The sequence below is a fragment of the Chrysochloris asiatica genome, unplaced genomic scaffold, assembly GCF_000296735.1.
Source record: "Chrysochloris asiatica unplaced genomic scaffold, ChrAsi1.0 scaffold00202, whole genome shotgun sequence".
Taxonomy (NCBI): Eukaryota; Metazoa; Chordata; class Mammalia; order Afrosoricida; family Chrysochloridae; genus Chrysochloris; species Chrysochloris asiatica.
Genome location: NW_006408720.1, coordinates 5841050 through 5867051, shown reverse-complemented (window position 1 = coordinate 5867051; position 26002 = coordinate 5841050). Strand labels below are relative to the sequence as shown.

General features: G+C 35.9%; 1 protein-coding gene across 3 annotated transcripts in view; it reads right to left on the bottom strand.

Annotated features, from left to right (window-relative positions):
* Positions 1–26002, bottom strand: part of FSTL5 (follistatin-like 5) — a 1065399-nt gene that overhangs the window by 57132 nt on the left and 982265 nt on the right. For all 3 annotated transcript variants that reach the window (XM_006872516.1, XM_006872517.1, XM_006872518.1), the window contains 2 exons: positions 17807–17914; positions 12876–13000 (listed from right to left, as the gene is read on the bottom strand). In XM_006872516.1, coding sequence (XP_006872578.1) covers positions 12876–13000; positions 17807–17914 — 233 coding nt within the window. The remainder of the gene's footprint in view (positions 1–12875; positions 13001–17806; positions 17915–26002) is intronic.

Here is a 26002-nt window from a genome sequence, read left to right as displayed (position 1 = left end):
TTAATCTGACTTGCTTGCCTTTGTATGTGACACTTCTGTTTTCTCTGGCTGCTTTCAGAAGTGTCTCCTTATTTTTGCCTTTGGAGAGCTTGATTGTGATGTGTCTTGGTGATTTTCTTTTGGGGTCTACCCTTCCTGGAGTTCATTAAGCTTCTTGAATGTTTATCTTTTTGCTTTTCAGAATGTTAAGAGAAAATTTCTTCCAGCAGTTCTTCGACTATTTCCTCTGTGGAGTTGTGTGATTCTTCTTGTTCTTGAATGCCGATAACTCTTAAGTTATTCTTCATGTTGTCCAACATGAATCTTAGACCTTCCTCAGAATTCCTTATCCTTTTTTGTGTTTGTTCTTCTATCTTAGTGGTATTGAGAGATTTGTCTTCCAGATCACTGGTTCTGCCTTCTATCTCATCTATTCTACTCCTCTGCCCTTTCAGAGTGCTCTCTATTTCTCTTATTTTGTTATTGATCATTTGGACCTCTTTCTGCAGGTTTTGAATTGTTTCCAATGCTGTATCTATATTATTTGATTGCTCCTATAGCACTTTCCTGGCTTTTTCCTTATTTTTCTCAACTCCATTGTAAATTGTTTTGAAACATTTTATAATCACTTTTCTGAATTGTTTCTTAGGCTTTTCCAAGGCTTGCCCTCCTTCCAGAATGGAGTCCAAGTCTACTTCTAGGTCATTTGTCTCAGATATTTTATCTTTTTTCTGGACATGTGCTAATATGGTCATCTGTTTTTGCTTCTTGGACATGTTTAATGTTTATCTGTGGCCTTAATACTTAATTGAGTATGTGTTTTGGTAATTGTTTATGCTTTCTGATTGCTTCCAGGAAGATGTGATCAGGATGTGGTCTTCCCTTTTCACTCTTCTTATTATTTAACTCAGAGTAACTTTCACAGGTGTTGTCTGTTTCCATGCCCAAGAGATTTTGCCTTTAAACTCTCTTTCAGACACTCTCCTTTTTCCCGTGATGAAGAACAGAACAAAAAGGAAACAGATCAGTGACTCCACTTGGGCTGAATATCTGTTCTTAGTATCACTTTCATCCCCTCATTATATTTATTATTATTTTAAAAACAATTCTTGGGTGGGAAGTAGGGAAAAAATAATTCTGAAGACAAATTATTAAAGACTTTTGAGGAAGGTCCATGTATGAGTTTAATCCTTCAATGGATTTCTGCTACCTCATCAGTACTCTCATTCCCTCAGTCCTTCTTCTCACCTCTTCAAAAAGCTAAAATAGCACATAAAAACAAACCATTGATCCACCAGGCTTTGTAGAGGATAAATATGTCCAAAATTAATCTGAAATACACTTTAAATCTTGCTCATCATATATGGATCACATTATAATTTTCCTTTTATTTTTAATACAATTTTGATTCTATTAAGATTACTCACAATTTTATTAATATAGGAATCACTCAGATTCTTATGCTAGGTCATAAAACTATATCAATTATATTAGACAGAGTTTCTCATAAAAGTTGGAGCATCAGTTTATACTCTTACCCAAGGAAACTCTTTTAACACTATAATAATTCACATGTTGATAAAATAAAGGATAGTAGACTAGTAACTGTAATATTTTTTCCTAGTATTCATAAGGCTTTTAGTGACTTAACTTTCAGACACAATTTTCCTTTCTTCCTTCCTAGTCTGTCTTAGTCTGGAAACTCCACTGAAATCCATACACCATGGGTGACCCTACTGGTTTATAAAATGCAATTGGCAGAGCTTCCAGCAACATGTAAACATACAAGCCACCACAGTATGACAAAGGCATTTATGAGCAAAATGTTATTGAGCATTTTGATTCTGATAGTCATGTGGTTTACTATGTTGGAAATGACAAATTGAAGAAGAATGGGTTGCATTCATCATCATAAAGAACATTAGAAGATCTGTCATGAAATGCAGTGCTTTCTGTGATAAGATAATATCCATATGCTTATAAGGAAGACCAGTAATAAGTATTATTATTTAAATGTATGCACCAAATACTAAAGCCAGTGATGATGAAATTGAAGAACTCTATAAATGTATACAGTGCAAAATTGATCAAACATGCAATCATGATATATTAATAATTACTGATTATGTAATGGTTGGATATGAAGAAGGGGGATCAGTAATTGGAAAATATAGGCTGGGTGATCAAAATGATGCTGCAGATTGCATGATATAATTTTGCAAGACCAATGACTTCTTCATTGCAAATACCTTTGTTACGCAACATAAAAGGTAACTATATACCTTGACCTCCCAAGATGGAACACACAGGGATCAAAATGACTACATCTGTGGGAAGAGATGGTGGAAAAGCTCCATATTGTCAACCACAGCAAAACCAGGGACATACTGTCCAATAGACCATCAATTGCTCATATATAAGTTCAGGTTAATGCTAAAGAAAATTAAAACAAGTCCACAAGAGCCAAAATATGACCTTGAACAAGTCCCACCTGAATTTAGAAACCATTCAAGAACAGATTCAGTGCTTTAAACACTTATGACCTAAGACCAAAATAGTTGTGGGATGACACCAAGAACATTATAAACAAAGAAAGCACAAGGTCATTAAATAGACAAGAAAGAAGAAAAAGACCAAAGTGGGTGTCAGAAATCTCTGAAACTTGCTCTCCAGTGTAGAGATGCTAAAGAAAATGGAAGAAATGAGGAGGCAAAAGAGCTGAACAGAAAATTTCGAGAAGACTAAGTAAAGTATCATAATGAAATGTGCAAACTCCTCAATTTAAAAAGAAGAAGAAGAAGAAGAAGAAGAAGAACATGCTCAGCATTTCTCAAACTGAAAGAACTGAAAAAAAAAAAAAAAAAGTCAAGGCTTGCCATACAATATTAAAGGATTCTATGGGAAAATATTAAATGATGCAGAAAATATCAAAAGAAGGTGGAAGGAATACACAGAGTCACTGTACCAACAAGATACAGTCGATATTCAACCATATTGAGAGTTATCAAATGATCAAGAGCCAGTGTTACTGAAGAAAGAAGTCCAAGCTTCACTGAAGACAGTGACAAAGAGCAAAGTTCCAGGAATTGATGCAATACAAATTGAAATCTTTTAACTAACTGTTGCAGCACAGGAGGCAATCACTCATCTATGCTAAGAAATCTGGAAAACAGCTACCTGGCCAACTTGATTGGAGTAGATCCATATTTGTGCTCAACAGAATGTGGAACTCACCAAGCAATATCATTAATATCACAGGTAAGTAAAATTTCACTGAAGATAATTAAAAAATGCCTAAAAGGTACACTGACAAGAAACAGTCAGAAACTCAAGCCAGAGTCAGAAGAGGACATCAAACAAAGGATATCATTTCTGCCATTAGATGGATTTTGTTTGAAAGCAGAAAATATCTGAAAGATGTTTCCATGTGCTTTATTAACTATGAAAAGACTGTTGACTGTTTGGATTCTGACAATCTATGGATATAATTACTATGAATTGGTATTCTGGAACACGTAATTGTTCTCATAAGGAACTTGTACATAGACTACAAGAGAGTTTTTGAAAAGAACATGGAGATACTGAATTGTTTAAAAATAGGAAATGTTTATGTCAGGGTTATAGTCTTTTACCATACTTATTCAATCTGTATGCTGAGCAAATAATTAAAGAAGCTGGATTATATGAAGAAGACCATGGCATCAGGATTGGAAGAGGAATTATTAGCAACCTGTGATATGCAGATAACAAACCCTTGTTTGCTAAAAGTGAAGAGCATTTAAAATACTAATGAAGTTCAAAGACCACAACTATTAGGATGGGTTATACCTCAGTGAAAATAAAACAAAAATCCTCACAACTGAACTTATAAATAACATCATGATAAATAGGGAAAAGATAGATGATGTCAAAGATGTCATTTTGCTTGGGTCCACAATCAACAATCATGAAAGCAGCAGTCAAGAAATCAATAATACATTAGGCAAATCTGCTGCACAGGACCACTTTAAAGTGCTCAAGTCAGTTTGAGGATGAAGTTGCACCTTACCCAAACCATGGGTTTTTAAATAGCTTCAAATGTATGTGAAAGTTGGACAATGATTAAGGAAAACCATAGAATAATTAATGCATTTAATTTATGATATTGGAGAAGAATATTGAAAGTAGCAGACTGTAAGAAGAACAGAGATTTCTCTGTTGGAAAAAGTACAATTAGAATTCTCCTCAGAAGCCAGTGTAGTGAAACTTTGTCTCTCATTCTTCAGACATGTTATCAGGAGGGACCAGTCCCTGGAGAAGGATATTATGCTTGGTAGAGGGTCAGCGAAAGAGAGGAAGCCACCCCCCCCCATTGAAATGAAGTGGCACAGTGGCAGCAGCAATGGATACAAGCGAAAAAAATTGTGAGGATGACACAGGACTGTGTTTCCTTCTGTTGAGCATAGGGTTGCTATGAGTCGGAACCAAGTGGATCGTATTATACAACAATGACAAAAACAATAAGGACAACGGCGTACTAGTGTGGTGCTGCAGGATAATACCCTGGAACACAAGGTCCATTGAGTCACATGGATGGTGGTTCAAAACCACCAGTTGCTCCTAGGAAACCCTATACAGAGTCGTTGAGTTGGAATGAACTTCACAGCACTTAACAGCAACAACAACAATAAGGACAACAGCAACCCTAATAGTATAATATTGTTGTTGTCTCTAGTTGTCCAGAGTCAATTTCAACTCATAGTAACTCCATGTGGACAGAATAACATTGCCTCATTGAATTTTCAAGAATATGACTTTTCAGTAGATCTCCAGGTTTTAATTTTGAGGCAATTTAAGGTAATTTTGAATGGCAAATCTTTTAGTTAGCAATCCAGTACTTAACCATTTCTGCTTCACAAAGACTAACAGTGTCATAGACACTGAAATTAAAATAAAAACCTAGTGATATCGAACTTTTATAAAAAAAAATAAGCAAACTTAGTAATAAAATAAATACTGGAATAGGTGATAAGAAAATGGGATAAATAAAACCTTGTGCTTCAAATGCAATAATTAATTAGAAATAATTTGTCAAAAACTTGCAAATAATTATTGAAAATTACATTTATTAATCATAAAGTCAATGAAAATTATATAAAAGTCATCCTTATAAGTTTACAAACTTTATGCAAGAGGGCTTCTAAAATTACACAGGGAAATTGAATTAAAAGATAGTGGAACTTTTTTATGAACTATTAGAGGACTCCTTGTATATTATTTAGCTTCTATCTCAATTGTACCAATTTCCACTAACATCCTAATGTCTTCATTCTTTGAACTATTATTGTACTTGCAGTCAGGATCTCAGTATTATTACTTTGAAGTAAATACATTACAAATATTCTATAGTTTCAAGTGCTACCTATTTACCAAAAGACATGCACAATTTTTGTAAAGATTTTATGCTTTAATTACTTTATGACTGAGCTCATTAGTGTTGCTATTAAGTACCATCTAGCAGCCTTCTAACTTACCTGACTGACTTGCCTGCCTGCTGTCTGACCTACTGATCTTGGTACACTGACAAGGGATTTAGCCATCTCTATAGGAGTACTGTGAACATCTTTCAAGATTGTGGATCAGGTAGAAGTGCAGTAAGGAGCTCCATCCGCAACAACACAGAATACTGGACCAAGAAGGCTCAGGGGATGGTGCTAGAACTCTGAACTACATGTGATACATATAAAGGAATATTTAGAGGTTGAAAGGCTTACAACTAGGGGAATTTGTAGCAGATCCAAGAAATCCATTGTTTTCTAATTCAATGCTCAACTGCTCCCGGAGAAGGGGAAGGATCAGAACAGCCACAAACACCTGACAGAACCACAAGATACAGGTGTGGACATTCTATTTTTTGATATTTTTTCATTGGTCTTTCATTGTCTGTGCACTTCCATTCTGATGACTAGAGGGGGTGCCTGAGCAAATAGACATCCCAGCCCCTCCCCTGGAGGTTTCGACTATGCATGCTCACAGATCTCCTCAAAATTTAAAGTGACAGTTTACACTTAAAACCAAACAGTCACCACTCATCTGTCAGTTTGTTGTTCTGTGGTGGCTTGTGAGTTGCTATGATTCTAAAAGCTATGCCACCAGTATTTTAAATATCAGCAGGGTCACCCATGGTGAACAGGTTTCAGATGAGCTTCCAGACAAAGACAGACTAGGAAGAAAGAGTGATGAACTACTCCCGAATCTTTAGTCACGGAAAACCTTATGAAAAGCTGAGAAACACTGTCAGATACAGTGCCAGAAAGTGAGCCCCTCAGGTTAGAAGGCACTCAAAATGCGACTGGGGAAGAAGTGCGTCCTCAAAGTAGAGTTGACCTTGATAATGCGAAAGGATTAAAGCCCGTGGGAGAAAAGCTCATGGGACCTTCATTTGCTGATGGGCACAACTTAAAATGAAGAGAAACAACAGTAAACATCCATTGAAAATCGGAACATGGAATGTAAGAAGTATGAATCTGGGAAAATTGGAAGTTGTCAAATAATGAAATGGAACGCATAAACATAGATATCTTAGGCATTAGTGAACTGAAATGGACTGGTATTGGCCATTTTGAATCTGATGACGACATGGTTTACTATTACTGGAATTACAAATTGAAGAGGAATGGTGTTGCATTCATTGTCAAACAAGAACATATCTAGATCAGTCATGAGGTACAACACTGTTTGTGATAGGATAATAACCAAGTGCCTACAGGGAAGACCAGTTATTACAACTATTATTCAAATTTACACACCAGCCACTAAAGCCAGTGAGGATCAAATAGAATAATTCTACCAACTTCTTTAATCTGAAATTGATCAAACATGCAATCAAGATGTATTGATCATTCCTGGTGATTGGAATGCAAAGTTTGGGTGCAAAGAGGAATGATCAGTGGTTGGAAAATATGGCCTTGGTGATAGAAATGATGCTGGATAATGCATGATAAAATTCTGCAAAACCAATGATTTGTTCATTTCAAATACCTTCTTTAGATAGCATAACAGATGACTATACACATGACCTCACCAGATGGAATGCATAAAAATCAAATTGATTACATCTGTGGAAAGAGATGATGGAAAAGCTCCATATCATCAGTAAAATTAAGGCCAGGGGAAGACTGTGGAACAGATCATCAATTACTCATGCAATTTCAAATTGAAGCTGAAGAAAATGATAACAAGTCCACAAGAGCCAAAATATGACCTTGAGTATATCCCAACTGAATTTAGAGATCATCTGAAGAACAGATTTGATGCATTAAACATTAAAAACAGAAGACCAGAAGAGTTGTGGGATGACAGCAAGAACATCATACAAGAGGAAAGCAAAAAGTCACTGAGAAGACAAGAAAAAAGGAAAAGGTGAAAATGGATGTCAGAAGAGACACTGAAATTTGCTCTCCAGCATAGAGATGCTAAAGCAAATGGAAGAAATGAGGAAGTCCAAGAGCTGAACAGAAAATTTCAAAGATCAGCTCAAGAAGATAAATATTACAGCAAAGTATCACAAAAAAATGTGCAAAGATCTGGAATCAGAAAACCAAAAAGAAGAAAATACTCAGCATTTCTCAAACTAGGTGAACTGAAGTAAAAATTCAAGCCTCAACTTTTATTATTGAAAGATTCACTGGGAAAATTATTGAATGATGCAGAAAGCATCAAGAGAAGATGGAAAGAATACACAGAGTCACTATACCAAAGGAAATGGTTAATGTTCAATCATTTCTAGAGGTAGCATATGATCAAGAGCCAATGATACTGAAGAAGGAAGTCCAAGGTGTTTTGAAGGAATTGGCAAAGAAAAGGGTACCAGGAATTGATGGAATGAAAATTGAAATCTTTCAAGAAAGTCAGGTGGCACAGGGGGCACTCACTTATCTATGCCAAGAAATTTGGAAGTCAAGTATCTGGCTGACTGATTGGAAGAGATCGATATTTGTGCCTATTCCAAAGAGAGGTGACCAATGGAATGAGGAAATCATCAGACAATCTTTTTGATATCCCATGCGAGTAAAGTTTTGCTAAAGATAATACAGAAATGGCTACAATCATACAATGACAGACAACTTCCAGAGGTTGAAGTCAGATTCAGAAGAGGCTGTGGAATGAGGGATATCATTGCTGATGTCTGATGGATCTTGGCTGAAAGCAGAGAATATCAGAAAGATGTTTACCTGTGCTTTAGTGACTATACAAAGGCTTTTGATTGTGTGGATCATGACAAGCTATGGACAACATCGTGAATTATGAGTATTCCAGAACACTTATTTGTGCTCATGAGGAGTCTGTACCTGGACCAAGAAGAAGTTGTTCGAACAGAACATGGGAACACTGAAATGTTTTAAAATTAAGAAAAGTGTGCCACAAGGTTGTATTCTTTCACCATACTTATTCAACCTGTATGCTGAGCAAATCATCCAAGAAGCTGGGTTCTATGAAGAAAAATGTGGCATCAGGATTGGAGGAAGACCCATTAACAACCTGAGATATGCAGATGATACAATTTTACTTGCTGAAAGTGAAGAGGACTTAAAACATTTGCTGATAAAGATCAAAGAGCACAGCCTTCGGTATGGATTGTATCTTACTGTAAATAAAACCTCACTCTTCACCACTGGACCAATAAACAACATTCTTATCAATGGAGAAAAGATTGAAGTTGTCAAGGACTTCATTCTTCTTGGATCACCTATCAACCCTCAAGGAAGCTGCAGTCAAGAAATTAAAGGATGCATTGCATTAGGTAAATCTGCTGCACAAGACCTTTTAAAAGTGTTGAAGAGCAAAGATATCAGCTTGTGGACTAAGGTGTGCCTGACCCAAGCCATGGTGTTTTCAATAACCTCATATGCATGTGAAAGCTGAACTGTGAATATGGAAGACCATAGAAGAATTGATGCTTTTGTGTTATGGTGTTGGAGCTGAATATTGAAAGTGCCATGAGCTGCCAAAAGAATCAATAAATCCCTTTTGGAAGAAGTTCAGCTAGAGTGCTCCTTGGAGGCCAAGACGGCCAAACTTTATCTATCATACTTTGCACAAATTGTCAGGAGGGCCCAGTTGCTGGAGAATGACATCATGTTTTATAAGGTGGAGAGTCAGAGAAAAAGAGGAAGACCCCTAACGAGATGGATTAGCTAAGTGGCAGCATTGATAGACTCAAACATGGCAACGGTGGTTGAGGTTGACCCAGGATTGGGCAGTGTTTCATTCTGTTGTGTATAAGGTCACTATGGGTCAGTACCAACTCGATGACACCTAACAACAACAACAAGTTGGTTCTGACTCTTAGCGTCCTTGTATAGGGTGTCTGAAGAGAAGCTGATGGGTTTGAGGCACCGATCTTTTAGTTGTCAGTCCAGTGCTTATTCTACAACACCACACCAAGACATATTATGTTGTTGTTGTTATTGTTGTTAGGTGTCATTAAGTTGGTACCGAATCATAGTAATCCTATGCATAACAGAACGAAGCACTGTTGGGTCCTTTGCCAACATTGGTGCTGCCACTTTGACAATCCATCCATTGGCAGTCTTCCTCTTTTTATACAATCCTCCACTTTAACAAGCATGATATCCTTCTCCAGGGACTAGTTCCTCTTGATAAAATGTCTGAAATATGAGAGATGAAGCCTGCACATCCTGACTTCCAATGAGCATCCTGGCTGTACTTCTTTCAGTACAGATTGATTTGTTCTTTTGGAAGTCCACGGTACTTTCAAGCTTCTCATCGAATACCATAACTCAAATGCATCGATTTTTCTATATCTTCCTTATTCAGTGTTCTACTTTTATATGCATAGAAGGTCATTGAAAATACCATGCCAAAGAAAACATTTTAACTATTTCAATATATAAACAGAGACATACACACACACACACACACACACACACATATATATATACATATATATATATAGTACCAGACATCAAGATATAACAATATTGTTCTCCCATAAGCAAGTTTAAAAAGTATCTATAAAACTTTTGATTGATGTAAGTAATATTACTTTTGTCACCTTTTATAACTATAACAACAACAAAAACACCAACTTACTTTCTCAAGGAAATAAAATGCAAACCTCAAACATTTTTTTTTCCAGTTACTATGTTTCTTAATGAGTTCTGGTGTGGCACAGTAGGATAAGCAATGGACCACTAGGTCAGCAGTTCAAACCAACCAACAACTCCTAGGACACCCTATACTGGGTCGATATGAGTTGGGACTGAATCGACAGAATTTAACAACAATATATTTCTTGATAAAAATATATTAATTTTAATATGATTTAATAAGTTGATTTAGGATTTATGGAACAAATGTGTACACCAAAATCATAAAACTACGTTCTATGAATGTGCTCTCATTTTAGGAAGTCATTTAGGAAATATCAGTATTTTTAAGTCTAATAGCATGAAAAACTCCAATGGGAATTCACACTGTTGAGTTAATGCCAAATGTAACTGCATCATTAGAAATATCCTTCGCTGGTAAGCAAATGAAGAATATGTTACATTAATCAAAAATAAAATATCAAGTTGATTAAATAAGTATTCAACAAGCATATGTGTGGTTCAGTGAATTACTTAACATGACCCTTTGTGGTATAGTGAATTATGGCTCTTCTACCATAGTCTTTGTAACTCTTACCAAATGATTGGATGGGACCATGTAAATAGGTTGTATAGGACTCTAATGTATGGATGGGATGGTTTTGCCATTTTGCTGTGTTTAAAATAAACCTTCTTAGAAGCAGGAATAGAGTACTTCAAGACCACCAACAAAGAAGAACCATGAGTGGAGCATATCTTTTAAACCCTGAGATCCCTTCAGTGAGAGGTTGTGGCAGTGGCAGAGGGACAGCAGAGGCAGTGGCATGGAACAACAAGGTGGCAGGGTTTCTGGCCCATGGACTGAGTAAGACTGAATGCCTTTCAGCAAGAGGCTGGCTTTCATAATAGAGTGCCCTTTGGCATTTATTCACAGTGCTAAAGGAGCTCGCAACACTTACTCAAGGCTGAGAACCAGACAGAGGCATGCCAGCAGTATGACTGAGATAAGATACTCCTAACAATAAAAGTGCTGTATCCAGAGTTCTACCTGATGCTGAATTGTACCTTATTAACTTCCCTAATATTGTCTATGAGTTCTGTGAGGCCAGTGTAGTGGATTATTGAATCCAGTAGAGAAATAGACTGTTATGGGAGGAATGGTTGGTGTCAGACAAGTATAAAGTAGGTTGGAGGGTGGGTATGTCTGACCTACACCTATTAGGAACTGGCCTTGGGCTGCTGATTTTCTTCTTCTATTTTGTGAAGCTGAGAAGTCAGATATGGCTCCTGTAATGATTTTTTTCACCTAACTATACTGTTTATAACTCCCAAAAATGACTGGGTAGTACTATGCAAATATGACAGTACTTGTGGTCCACCAATAGGATTGCATAGTTTGCTAGTAGGGTAAATAAGGAGTCCTTGTGTGGGTTAATGTGCTAGACTGCAAAGTCAGTTTGATTCACAAAGTAGGTGGCTCAAGCTCTTCAGCCACGCCTTGGAAACCCTACACAGGATCGCTATGGGTTGGAACTGACTTGACGACACTTAACAACAGCAAGGATAAATAAGGGGCATGGAACCCTTGTGGGGCTGGGACCATGCAAATAAGGTATCTGGAAGCCTAATATTAGGGTCCCAGTATGGCCCTGTAAGATAAGCGCTAAACTGATAGCTGTAAGTACGGTGTTTCAAACCCACCAGCAGTTCCTTGGAAAATATACAAGGTAATTATGAGTCAGATGTAACTCTAAAGGACTTAACAACAACAATGTCAGGATTGGTCAATTTTGCCTTTTTGGTAGGCTTAAAATTAGCCATCATCAAAGCAGAAAAGGAGAGCTCATGACCACCAATAAAGGCGACCCTGGAGTGGAGGGCATCCTTTATACCAGGGTTCCCAACATTGAAAACCTCCTTGATCGAGAAGACAGTGAGCTGTGTCACCAGAGATGACTAGAGTTGGCAAGAAGCAGTGGCAAATAATTGGTGACACCAGAGACCTAAGACACTGCAACCTAAGAGTCAACATAGAAGGCAGCAACCTAAAAGACTGGCACTAAATAGAATGATGACCCACTGAGAGAAAGATGAGTGGCTTTAGGTAGAAAGCTTGCTGGTGGAGTGGGGTGCTTCTGGACACTTTGGAGCTAGGCTAGCTGATTCATGAAGCAAGAAAGCTGAGTGCCTTTAGACCTAGGTTTACTGAAGGAATGAGGTAACTTTGAATACTTATCAATACAGCTGAAAGACCTTGTAACACTTGCCTGGGCAGGGCAGCGGCTTCTGAGATGAATGGTAGAGACCCCAATGGCCAGAGAGACGCATGCATGTGGAACTGCTGAGAAGAGTCTGTTCTGATTGAAGAACTGTATCCTGAGTCATTTCTGATCCTGAATTGTAAACTGTTACTTCCCTAATAAACCACATTATTGTTGTGTCTGTTAATTCTGTGTGGCTATTGCAATGAATTATTGAGCCCAGAAAAAAAGTAGCGAGTACAGCTGAGGGACAGTTTGTGACAGAATTGGTAAAGCTGTTGGAGAAAGAGGCATGTCTGACTGCTGACTTATAGAAATAAGCCTTGGACTGTTGATCTTTATACTTTCCTCCACCCTCTTGTGAAACTTTAGGAAGCCGGCCACCGCATCCACACTACTTTTGCAATACAAGACAAAGCTAAGTCATATACAGCAGTCTACATGTGTATTTGTTTTATTATTAAAATAGTTACTTTATTATTTCTTATAGTTATTATTAAAATTAGAGGGAATTTAAACTTTGATAACTCATTTTACCACTTACCTCATGTGGGTGATGATGAGCGTTGTGCTGGGAATGAAAAAGTCATCCACTCTGTCGAACTGCTTTCCCACTGGTTGTGTGTGGATCGTGTGGTGAGGCACATTGCCACTGGCCAGAGTTATTACCTAAACAGAACACCTGTGTTATAGACCTCTGCAAGTCACTCACTTATTAAATAGCATTGATTTTAATTTATTTTGAGATAAAAATAATTGCTTTTTTTTTTTTTTTTCAAAGTGCTCCACTACTATCAGAAAATTGATATATCATTAATCACATTGTAATTCTTTAACTGTTTGGCTTACTTTCAACATAGAAATCTTTGTTTCTATAAAGAAGTTTTTAAAATTTTTAAATAATTTTTTATTAAACTTTTAGCCTCAATAAGATTTTCCCACTTTATTTTTCACTTTGCATGAGACATTTTATATTTGATCACAAAACTGTATTTCCTATACTGTTCTCCAAGTTAAATAGTTTCCTAATTCACAAGTGAGCCTCTTCCTCTAGTAGACCAGAAGTAAATAACTCACTTTTTTTTCCGAAAAGTGATTTTTTTCTTAGTTGAAACAAACATATTTCTATTGATTTCAGAAAATTGCCTGGCAAATAAAAAATATATTAATCACTGTAGAAGTAAGAATAGACTATATTTTTAGACTACAATTTGTTGCTGTCAAAAAACAAAAACAACAACAAACAAATAAATCTTGTTGTTGTTAAGTGCTCTTCAGTCAGTTCCGACCCATAGCAACCCTATATAAGGTTTCCAAAGAGTGGCTGGTGAGCCTGAACTGCCAACCTTGTGGTTCAAACCAATCTTGCAGTCCAGTGAAGTAACCCTCAGTGCCACACGTCAGTGGCTTAGAATATGAGGATGAGGCAAAAGTTATTCATACTCTGGATGTAGAATTCATTTTAATCAACTTTTAGAAAAGACTAATACATAATTTTTTGACATAGACTCCTTGCTTTTCAATACACTTTGTCCATCTGTCAACAAATTTTTTAATTTTTGTATTAAAAAATGTTTTAGGCTGATCTTTGAGCCAAGAATGCACCACTCTAGCTGAATCTTCATCCTTGAAGGGCTGCTTTCAGGGGACCAAACATGAAAATATAATGGAGCAAGATCAGGACTATAAGAAGGATGCTTTAACACCTCAAAATGAAGTTTTTGCAGAGTGTCAAGATTGTGGGCAGAGGTGTGAGGATGTGTATTGTAATTCAAGGTCGCAATACCCTTGGATAGCAGTCCTCTGTGTTTAATCTGAAGTTTAGGCTTCAGTTTTTCAGTAGGCATCTCATTGTAGTGAACAATGTTGATTGTGGAACTTTTTCCTGATAGTGTTTCAACTGGTAGTTGAGAATCCCAGAAAACTGCAACTTTCGATTTTCTGGCAGACGGTTGATTTTTGAACTTCTACTTGGTCGGCAATCAATGGTGTTTCTGTTTCATGCTCTGCTGTTTATTCTCAGAAACACAGTGATGAATCCATGTGTGTCACCAGTGACATTTTTTGTAAGGAACTTTTACCTTCCTTGGAGTATCAATCCAAACTTTGTTTGCAGATGTCCAAATGCTTCTGGTTATGCTCTTCTGTGAGTTTTTCAGTATCCATCTGACATAAACTCTCAAAACCTAAGTCTATTATGGATTATTTCATAGACAAAGCTATGACTAACCTTAAAATGATTTCTCACATAATCCACTGTCATTCATCTATTCTGCAGACTCATTTCACATGCACGCTCAATGTTGTCATCAGCTATAGGCATAGGTTGACATTTTAATATAACCAGAGTGAGGATAATAATTGACTCATATAAATATTTTCCTATACACATGCTAGTTTCCCACAGTGTTTTGGTAGAATCTCTATTTCTTGTTTCCAGGTTACTCAGAGAGCAATCATCAATTTAAATGTTTTGATATAAACCATAATTCTTAGCCAGAATTAATCACATGTTCCTACCATATCAACAGAGGCCTACCATGCACATAGAAGAATAGAGTCAAAAACATTTGATATAAATTTGACATTTGTCACTGGATTTTAACCATTATGCAAGATGCTATTTTATAATAATTACTATAATTTAACAAAATAAACAGTGTGAATTTTTCAAATTTTTTTGTTAGTTTTTTGTTATTTTTGTATTTTGTATGCTTCTTTTGCTGTTGCTGTTAGATGCCATCCGATGGGCAGCAGCCCATCAGAACCTTATTTATGTATTAGAATACAACTGAACTCCACAGGGTTTTCTGGACTGCTATCTTTATAGATGTTAAAAAGCAAATAAGTCAGTTTGAAGATTAAAGTGTTCCTGATCTAATTCCTTATCTTTTCAGTTGCCTCATATGCATGTGAATACTGAACAATGAATAAGGAATACTGAAGAGTTGATGCATTTGAATTATAGTGTTGGAGCAGAAAATAGTGTTGGAGAAGAATCTTTCTTGAAAGAAGTACTGCCAGAATGCAACTTGGTCTCACTCATTTTGAATACTTTATCAGAGGGAACCAATCCCTAGAAAGGACATCATGCTTGATAAAATGAGAAAAAAAGTAGATACCTAATGAGATGGATTGACAAAGTGGCTGCAACAATGGGCCATTATGAAAGCATGGCAATGATTGTGAGGATGGCACAGCAAAAAACATGCCTTCATTCTGTTGTACTTAAGATCACTATGAATTAGAGCTGGCCTAAAAGCACCTAACAACAACAATCTTGACAGAAATAGTTTTCCTGGTCTTAATTCCACAGTGCTGTTGTATGAATTTGAAGCACTAACTGTTTAGTTGGTAGCTGAGTTGCAACCTTTTTGTACTACCCATACAAACAAGCATGCAAGCAAACAAAGAAACAAACCAAAAAACCCACTTCCATAGAGTCAAAGAAGCTCTGGTAGTGTAGTGGTTATGAATCAAGTTGGTACCCTCAAAAGTCAGTAGTTCAAAACTACTAGGAATTCCATTGGAGCAAGATGAGGCATTCTGTTCCATAAAGATTGACAGCCTCAGAAACCCTATACAGGGTCACTCTGAGTTGGAACCGACTTCACTGCACATAACCATCACTACCATAGAGTCAATTCCAACTCATAGATGCCTGTAAGACAGAGTGGAACTCTTACCAGAGTAGAATTATTAGGTTTCTAAGGCTGTAAATCCTTGCAGAAACACATTGCATGTCTTTCTCCCATGGAGAAGCTGGTAGATTTGAATTAGAAACCTTTTACATAGCAGCCAAGCATTCTAACCATTGCACCACCAAGGCTCTTGTTTTATCACCCAGGAATCTTTTTTTGTATGAAAGTATACAAATCTCAAATATATTTACATGGCTCTTAAACTAACAATAATAATTGCATTAATTGCAATAATAGTATTTATAAAGATCTTATGATATGCCATTACCTATTCTAAGTAATTTGCAGTCATTCCTCTATTTAACATCCAAATAACACTATAATGGAGGAATTTTACATTGTACCTTACTGACAATGAGACCACCATTATAAAAAAAAAAAAAAATGAATTCTCAATGAACATTTGCAAAAAAATGAAAATTTACTGAATTTTGTGCTTGGCACAGTCTGAACGGTAGTGTTGGTTGTGTGATGTTGACTCAGTTCTGATTCATAGTGACCCTGTATAGGGTTGCCAAGGTTATAAATCTTTATGGGAGCAGAAAGCCTCATCTTTCTCCTGAGGAATGGCTGATAGATTCCAACTGCTAACCTATGGTTAGCAGCCTAATTTGTAATCCACTATTCTACCAGTACTCTTTAGCACAATCTTAGATCAGGAAAAAAAAGAGAAAAAAAGGTTACTTCCCCAGATCTTCTCTGTATGGCCATTGCTCCCTGACAATTGAGCAGATCCTGTGGGATTGCCAGGCTCAGTTTAGAGTTGATTGACTACAAGGACATACAGGATGATTTGAATGATCCATTCATCAATAAGTCAGAGCTTGCAACAGTCCTTCCCTTGTGGAATCCTGGCAATTGTCTCTCCATGTGTGATGACTTCTAACAATCCATAGCAACCACTTCCTATTGTCACCTTATCAGTCTGGAGGCATTTGCAACCACATCTTAAATCCCATTTCCACAGGCTTGTGAATAATAATAAACCATTTTTCTTCTTAGGCTATCAACTTTCTGGGTGGTTAGATTTGCAAAAATAAACGTAAATAATGCAATATTATATTTTAGATATTTCAGATTACATACATTTCAAGTGAAAAATAAAAAGGAATCTTCATTTTGGTAATCCTTTAAAACATTTCATTTTAATACACTTATTATTTATAAGCTAAAAGTATAAATACTGAAATTACCTCAGAAACATTACAAGTATTGATACTGAAAACTGATCTAGAAAGCAAAACATAAACAAAACACAAAGCGCATCCAGTAGACTTTATTTAAAAATGGCCACAGGTTAATAATTTAGGGAATGGTAAGCAATATCACTGCCAAGAGACAGTAATAAAATAGCAAGGTGATTGGTGCCATAGTATATAACACATTCATAGGGGAAACTTTTCTTCCTATTCCCTCTCTGATTTCATTCCAACTTGTAACTCCAAAAATCTCATCTGTGCTAAAAAGTTATTTTTAAAACTCATATTTTTTCCATTGTCTACTGAGATCTCACATAGTCAACTATAAAGCACAAGAAATTCCACAAAAAATAGCACTACATATTACCCAATTATAAATGAGAAAGTGATGAGATAATAAAATATCTATTTGGTTTTAAAAGGAGATTTCTTTTGAGACTAGATTCTAATTTTTATGGTTGTGCTCAGCCCTGCTTTCATTTTACAAAATATTCTTGTGAAATGCTTATAAATATTTTATGAGATATGCAATGACTTAAAAGCATTGTTTTCTCACATGTATCAAATGTCCATACCTGCAGTGTTGGTGAAGTCTTTTCCATAGTACCCCAGCTTAGCACCCACACCTGATCATGTGACTTGTCATAGTGCAATTTAACTGGAACAGGGTCTGTGCTTACTGTCTGTAAAAAATAAAAAGGTTTAAAAAGTTTTCAGTCTGATATACTAGTTTAAATCTTGTCAAAAAATATAGATGAAACTAAGAGTATAAGCGTCAGATTTCAAATTCATGTTGCCAATTATCTGATGTTCTAAAATGACATTTGATTAATTAGAAATATCATCTTTACACAAGTACTCATTTTTTTGTTTACTTTGTGCCCAATTCTGTATAATCTTATGTTCACTCAGCACCCATGCAAAATGTAAGGCATGTAGTTATTTAGAAAGTTAAGACATAAGTTATTAATATGTGCATTTTAAATAAATATTGAATACAAGTGAGGACCAAGATTACACTACTAAGTTTGTTTCCCATATGAATGATGAATATGGGATTTGATTATCATACTAAAAAGGCAACATTCTGATAGATGGTTGTGTTTGTGGTTTTGCCCTGAAGTCAATTCCAACTCATAGCAACTCTGCATAGGTTTGCCAAAGCTGTAAATCTTTAGGGAAGCAGAAAGCCTCAGCTTTCTCCCATGGAATGACTGGTAGTTTTGAACCGCTGACCTTGAGGATAACAGCCCAACTCATAACCACTATGCCACCAGAGCTCCTGATAAATGGTTGTAGTTCTGATTTTCTTTCCTTACTGAGAAACCCAAAACAATGTAGAGAAAAACAAACAAACAAAAAAACAGGGACATTTGTTTGTTTTTGTACCATGAGAAGTATGCCAAATATAAGGTTCTACTTTTCTGATAGAATGTACATTATTTAACATTTACTGATGCAAAAATCTCAGAAAATACATTACTGCCAAGAAATTATGTCACTCACCTTAATTTTAAGCTATTTATATATTATACTTTAACACCTTTTAAAGGAAATTTCCTGTAGTAGTAACTTTAATCAATTTTCTAATTTTTATAATAATGTATCTAATAAAAAGACTTTTAACCTATTTTAAAAGCATTTCTTTACAAAGTACTGTTGAATATACTTAAAGAATTTTCCAAGTTCTAATTCATAATGCAATGCTTTTCTCAGTGGGTTAGTAAAAGCTAAAGTGTAGCTATGTTTGGATAAAAATAAAGTCATATTTTGACTTAAATGTTGGGTAATTTAGTCTTACTAATGCATTGCTTTTCTAGTATTTTGTACTTCATTCCAACTAAATATTATTGGGTTGCTGAAATAATTTTTGATCTCTGAAAATTCACCATTTAAGGGCTTTTTTTTACAATATCCTCATTCTTTTTCATTCAGTCTAACAGAACCATGATCTTGTTCAGGACAGCAATGTTCTAAGAGAATTTTTTACCCTTCACCAGTATTGGGATTCTAAACAGTGGCATCTCTAGGGGGAGAATGAAGACTACAAATTGACCCCAAAATGACTATCAATAAAATTTGTATAATATTTCATTAGAAATTTATTATTTTAAAGTAAAAATATCCTTGTAGTTATAAAAACAAAAATATCTTTCATAAGCCCAGCTTACAAGTATCAATATACCTACAAGGCCAAAACTCTGCGATAACTTACTTTTTGAACTTTCCAATGAGCTGGGGTCATTATTATCCAGCAACAACAATGCTTTGGATCAGATGATTTCATATGAACATATTACAAGGACACACTGTTTTCATTGTTGTTGATATTTTTATACCCACTACTTTTTTCAAGGGAGCTATGGTAGTGTAGTGGTTATGAATCAGGCTGCTAACCGTAAGGTCAGCATTTCGAAACTACCAGCTGTTCTGCAGGAGAAAAATGAAGCTTTCTCCTTCCATAAAGATTTACAGCCTGGGAAATCATATGCAAGGTCGTTATGAGTTGGAAATGATTCCACATAACCACCACCACTACCACTTTTGTCAAATTTTCTTGTGTTTTAGCTACAACATTGTAGCAATTAGCATTTATGAACCTACTATATCAATAACATTTTTGAGAATGAAGGAAAAATAAAAAAATCAAACAGCCTTTTGCTTAGTTACTAACAATGTTGTTAGTATTGATATAATCCAAGAACTACTACAACTATATTACATATTATTTACAAAATTTTAAATTTAAAACTATACTATTTACAACTATCTTTATCACATATTATTCTATGATTAGACTTGATAATAAACCTTACTAAGGATTCTGTATGATTTGGTATGGGAAAGCAACCCTACTGATACTATTGCATCTAAATCAATTAGTAATTCCATCCACTTTGATAAATATAATGTTTTTCAGCTTCTCTAAAAGCTAAGAAAGGTCACATAGCACATTCCAGACAATATTTTGTAAAGACTAATTTGAAGGATAGTTTCTGAGAATGATGTTAATATTTGTTCAAAAGACACAGGCACAGGAATAAGTTTCCTTTTCACCACACATTTAATGCTACTCTATGAGAATATTAAGTCTGGAATTTATAAGCCATTTTTAAACCACAAAAGAATAAACTTAAAGAGAAAAACCAACATTCTGAACATACATCAGAAGGTATAAAAATAAAACAAAAAAGAGACTAATTTATTGAAAACAATTTTGAAAATCTATACAAACTTAGACTACTACTTGATTTAGTGGTATATGGTATAATTAAATTGTTTTATTACTTAAAGAATAGTTTTGTATTCTGTTAATTATATTCAAATGCTTGCCAGTTGTTTCATTGATATTTCTTCATGTACCAATCAATAATTCCAATGCTTATATGAAAAAAGTGTCATCATTAATCACTAAACTAATTGTAAAGAGAAGTTCTGTTGTGGCGGTGTAGGATAAGCACTCAACTTCAAGGTTGATTCCAACCACAAGCTCAGCACTTCAAGTTCACCAGCCACTCCTTGGAAACTATATACAGTTTTCAATGAGTCAGAATCGATTCAATGGCACTTAACAACAATAACAAAAAAATAAGATTCCTTTGTGTTTTTTTTTTTTTTTTTATTATTTCCCCTTTATCCGCTAACCTTGATTTATGTGTGATTATAATAGGTTATTTTACTTGCAGTTTAAGATGTAACAAGCATAAGTCTTTAAAAGTGTTAAAGATAAATGTAAGTAACAATATCAAAGACATGATTGCTATTCAGGTAGAATGAAGTTACAAAGGAGCACAGGTCTTTAGATAACTCTCAATTACAGGGAAGGGACTAACTTGAATGAAAATTTGCAGGTTTCCAGCTCTCATACAGTGGTTTTCTTTTCCCTAGAAATAGGGTCACTATGAGTGGGAAGCCACTTGACAGCACTTAACAACAAACAATCACATATAATGCTTATAAAACAATCCCACTGCCATCAAGTTGACTCATAACTACTTTATAGGACAGAGAAGAACTGCTCCGAATTGTTTCCAAGGCTGTAAATCTTTGCAGAAGCAGAATGCATCACCTTTCTCCCTCAGAGCAGCTGGAGGGTTTGAGCTGTTGAACAATCAGAACCACAGAACTTTTAATACCTAACTTACTATACAAACAGGGCTCCTTTTTATATAAGCATACACATTCTATGTTGTTTTTATTGCTGTGTGCAGTTAAATCCACTCAAACTCATAATTATTTTATAAGACAAAATAGAACTGTCCCATATGGTTTCTGAAGCTATAATCTTTGTGGGAACAGATGAACTGGTCTTTTTTTCCATTGAAACAACTGGAGGATTCTAGCCACAGAATTGACAATTGAGCACTTAGCCATTGACCCACCAGAGCTATCTTATTCTCTTGTTTCTACTTCATATATATAAGAAAGTTGTTTTTGGTTTTGTTCAAGTCCCTGTGTTGTTGTTGTTGTTAAGTGCCATCAAGTCGGTTCCGACCCATAGCGACCCTGAACAGGGTTTCTAAGGCTGTAAATCTTTATGGGAGCAGAAAGCCTCATCTTTCTCCCATGAAGCAGCTGGTAGTTTTGAACTGCTGACCTTGAGGTTCACAGCCTGATTCGTAACCACTACACTACCAGAGCTCCATATATATAAGAAAGTTGTTTTTGGTTTTGTTCAAGTCCCTGTGTAGGTTCTCTGAATAGCAGCTGGTGAACTTGAACAACCAACCTCGTGGTTAAAACCAACTATATTGTTCAGCACTTTAACCTTCAGTACCACACCAGGACCCCATCAATTTGTCATTCCCACAATTACAATGTATGTGAATGTCAGATTCAAAATGGTCAATACAAGTCCATTTCAGCTCACTAGTGCTTAGATATTGGTCTTCTTGCTTTGCATTTCATTTTTGACAACTTCCAAATTCCTAGACTCTTACTTCAAATTTAACAACAACAACTATGATGGTAATGACAAATTGATGAAGAATGGTATCACAGTCTTCATAAAAAAAAAAAAAAAAAACATTTCAAGATCTATCTTGAAATATAATGTGCAAATATCCATATGCCTACAAGAAAGATCAGTTATTACCACTATTATTTAAATGTATGCACCAACTACTAAAGTAAGTGAGGATGAAATAGAAGAATTCTACCAACTACTTCAGTCTAAAATTTATCAAATATGCAATTAGTATACATTGCTAATTACTCATAATTGGAATGAAAAGGTTGGAAACTAAAAGGAAGGATCAGTAGGTAGAATATATGGCCTTAGTGATAAATACAATGCTGGAGATTGCATGATAGAATTATGCAAACCCACTGACTTCCTCATTGAAATCATTTGTTTAAACAACATAAAAGACAAACATACTCATGAACGTTACCAGATGGAAAACACAGAAATCAAATTGACTACATCTGTGGAAAAAGAGAGTGGGAAAACTGCATACCATCACTCAAAACAAGACCAAGGGCAGACTGTGGAACAGACCATCAGTTGTTGATACACAAATTTAGGAAGAAGATGAAGAAAATAGAAACAAATCCATGAGAGCCAGAGTATGACTTTGAACATAATCAAAGAGATTTGATGCATTAGACACGAATGACCTAGAAGCTGTGGGATGAAATTAAGAACATAATACAGGAAGAAAGCAATAGGACAATAAGAAGACAAGGAAGAAGGAAAAGACCAAAATGGATATCAGAAGAGACTCTAAAACTTGGTCTCCAGTGTCAAGATGCTAAAGCACATGAAACAAACAAGGAAAGTAAAAGAGATGAACAGAAATTTTCAAATGGAAAAATGGCAGCTCCAGAAGACAAATTCAAATACTTTAATGAAATGTGCAAATACCTTTAGTTAGAAAACTAAAAGGGAAAACATGCTCAGTATTTCTCAAGCTAAAGAACTGAAGAAAAGTTAAATCTTCAACTTGAAATACTGAAAAAATCTTTGGGCAAAATACTGAATGATTCAGAAAGCATCAAAAGAAAATGGAAGGAATATATATAGTCACTGTACCAAAAAGAAATGGTTGAAGTTAAACCATTTCAAGAGGTAGGATATGATCAAGAGACTGCTATTGAAAGAAACCCAAGTTGTACTAAAGACATGGGAAAAGAATAAGGTTCCATGCAATTATGGAATACAAATGGAAATATATCAACAAACTGATGAAACACTGGAGGCACTCACTCATCTATGCCAAGAAATTTTGAAAACAGCTACCTGGACAAATAATGGAACTAAATCAATAGTTGTGCTCATTACAAAGGGAGGTGACCCAACAGAATGTGGAAATCATTGGACAATATCATTAATATCACATGCAAGTAAAATTTTGCTAAAGATAATTCAAAAACAGCTGTAACAATACATCGATAGGAAACTGTCAGAAGTTCAAGCCAGATTCACATGAGGACATGGAACAAGGGATATCATTGCTGATATCAGATGGATCTTTGCTGAAAGTAGAAAATACAAGAATAATGTTTACCTGTGCTTGCAAAGGTTTTTGACTGTGTGCACCATAACAAGCTATGGACAACATTGCAGAGAATGAGTACTCTGGAACATTTAATTGTGCTCATGAGGAACCTGCACATAGACAAAGAAGACACTGAATGGTTCGAATTCAGGAAAAGTGTGTGTCAAGGTTGTATTCTTTCACTGTATTTATCCAATCTGTATGCTGAGCAAATAAACTGAGAAACTAGATTATACAAAGAAGCATATGGCCTCAGGACTGGAGAAAAACTCATTAACAACCTGCAATATGCAGACAGATGACACAACTTTGTCTGCTGAAAATGAAAAGGACTCAAAATACTTACTAATGAAGATGAAAGACCATAGCCTTCTTTAAGTGTTGCACCTAAATGTAAAGAAAGCAAATACTCACCACTGGAACAATTAATTTGTTCTTGTTGTTAGGTGCCATCGAGTGGGTACCAACCCATAGCGACGTTATACAGAGCAGAATGAAACACTACCTGATCCGCCACGCTTGAGTCCATCAATGCTGCCACTTGGCCAATCCATCTCATTGGGGGTCTTCCTCTTTTTCTCTGACCCTCCACCTTACCAAATATGATATCCTTCTCCAGTGACTGGTCCCTCCTGACAATATGTCCGAAGCATGAGAGACGAAGTTTGGCCATCTTGGCCTCCAAGGAGCACTCTGGCTGCACTTCTTCCAAAATGGATCTATTGGTTCTTTTGGCAGCCCATGGCACTGTCAATATTCTCCTCCAACATTATAACTCAAATGCATCAATTATTTCACAGTCTTCCTTATTCACTGTCCAGCTTTTGCATGCATATGAGGTTATTGAAAATATAGCATCATAATAAATGGAGAAACATTTTGAAGTTGTCAAAGATTTAATTTTGTTTAGATCCACAATCAGCACTCATGGAAGTACTAGTCAAGAAATCAGAGGATGTATTTCATCAGGTAAGTCTACTACAAAAGATCTCTCTAAAGTGTTCAAGAGACTCTTGTGGTATAATAGTGACTAATTGCTATCAGATTTGACTGTGAAGGTCAGAAATGTAACAAAAGCAGGGGCATGATTGATTTTGCAGTCTAGGAGTGGAGATCCCTGGGACCATCAAGTGAGAAGAGTGAAGTGCGGGACCCTACCCAGAGAAGCAGTGGTGCCAGAAATGGAGGAGATGATGACATGGACAAATGGAGCAGCTGGGGACACTGAACTCAGGTAGGGAGAGATGCTGGGTGCTGATGGCTGGGGGGGCAGGCCTGTGGGGTGTACCCTTTGATTGTTTGATGATACATGGAGGGGATTGTAATCATTGCATTGAAATGAAATATAATAGGATGAATGTAAACTGATTTACTCCCATATAAACCTACATAAATAAATAAAAACTTAAATAAATAAATAAATAAAGAGTTCAAGAGCAAAGATATTAGTTTCAGAACTAAGGTGTGCCTGATCCAAACCATGGTATTTTCAATAGCCTCATATGCATGTGAAAGTTGGACAATGAGTAAGAAAGACCAAATAATTGATGCATTTGGGTAATGGTGTTGGAAAAGAATAGTTAAAAGTACCATGGACTTCCAGAAGAACATACTAATCTATGTTGGGAGAAGTACAGCCATAATGCTAATTAGTTGCCAGGTAGGTGAGACTTGGTCTCTCTCATACTTTGAACATATTTTCAGGAGGGACCAGTCCCTGGAGAAGGACTTCAAGGTTGGTAAAGGGGAGGGTCAGTGAAAAAGAGGAAGCCACCCACTAAGACAATTTGACAAAGTTGTAGCAGCAATGGGCTCAAGTGTAACAATGATTGTGAGCATGATACAATCCCAGAAGTGTTTCTTTTCTGTTGTGCATAAGGTGCCTGTGAGTAGGAACCAACTCAAGGGCACCTACCAACGTCAACAACATATATCATTCTAAAGAGAATAGATTCTGAAACAAGACTCAAACTCTTGGTTCCTTCACTTTAGAAAATATTGATTGGAGAAGTTAAAAAGTGTTTTGATATTCTATTTCCCATGGTGATAAAGCTAATATAGGCATAGTTAGTTCTATGATGAGTGGCTATGAGCAGCCAATCAATTGAAGGGATGCCTCCTTGGGGGTGTGGCCTGCTCCCAATATAATGGACACATGACAGGGACTCTCGCTCTCTTTTGCTGTGAAAGTGGGTCTCTGCAATTGTCAGATAATAAATTTATCTTTATATATATCCATTTATATGTTTCACTGGTTTTGCTTCTGTTAAA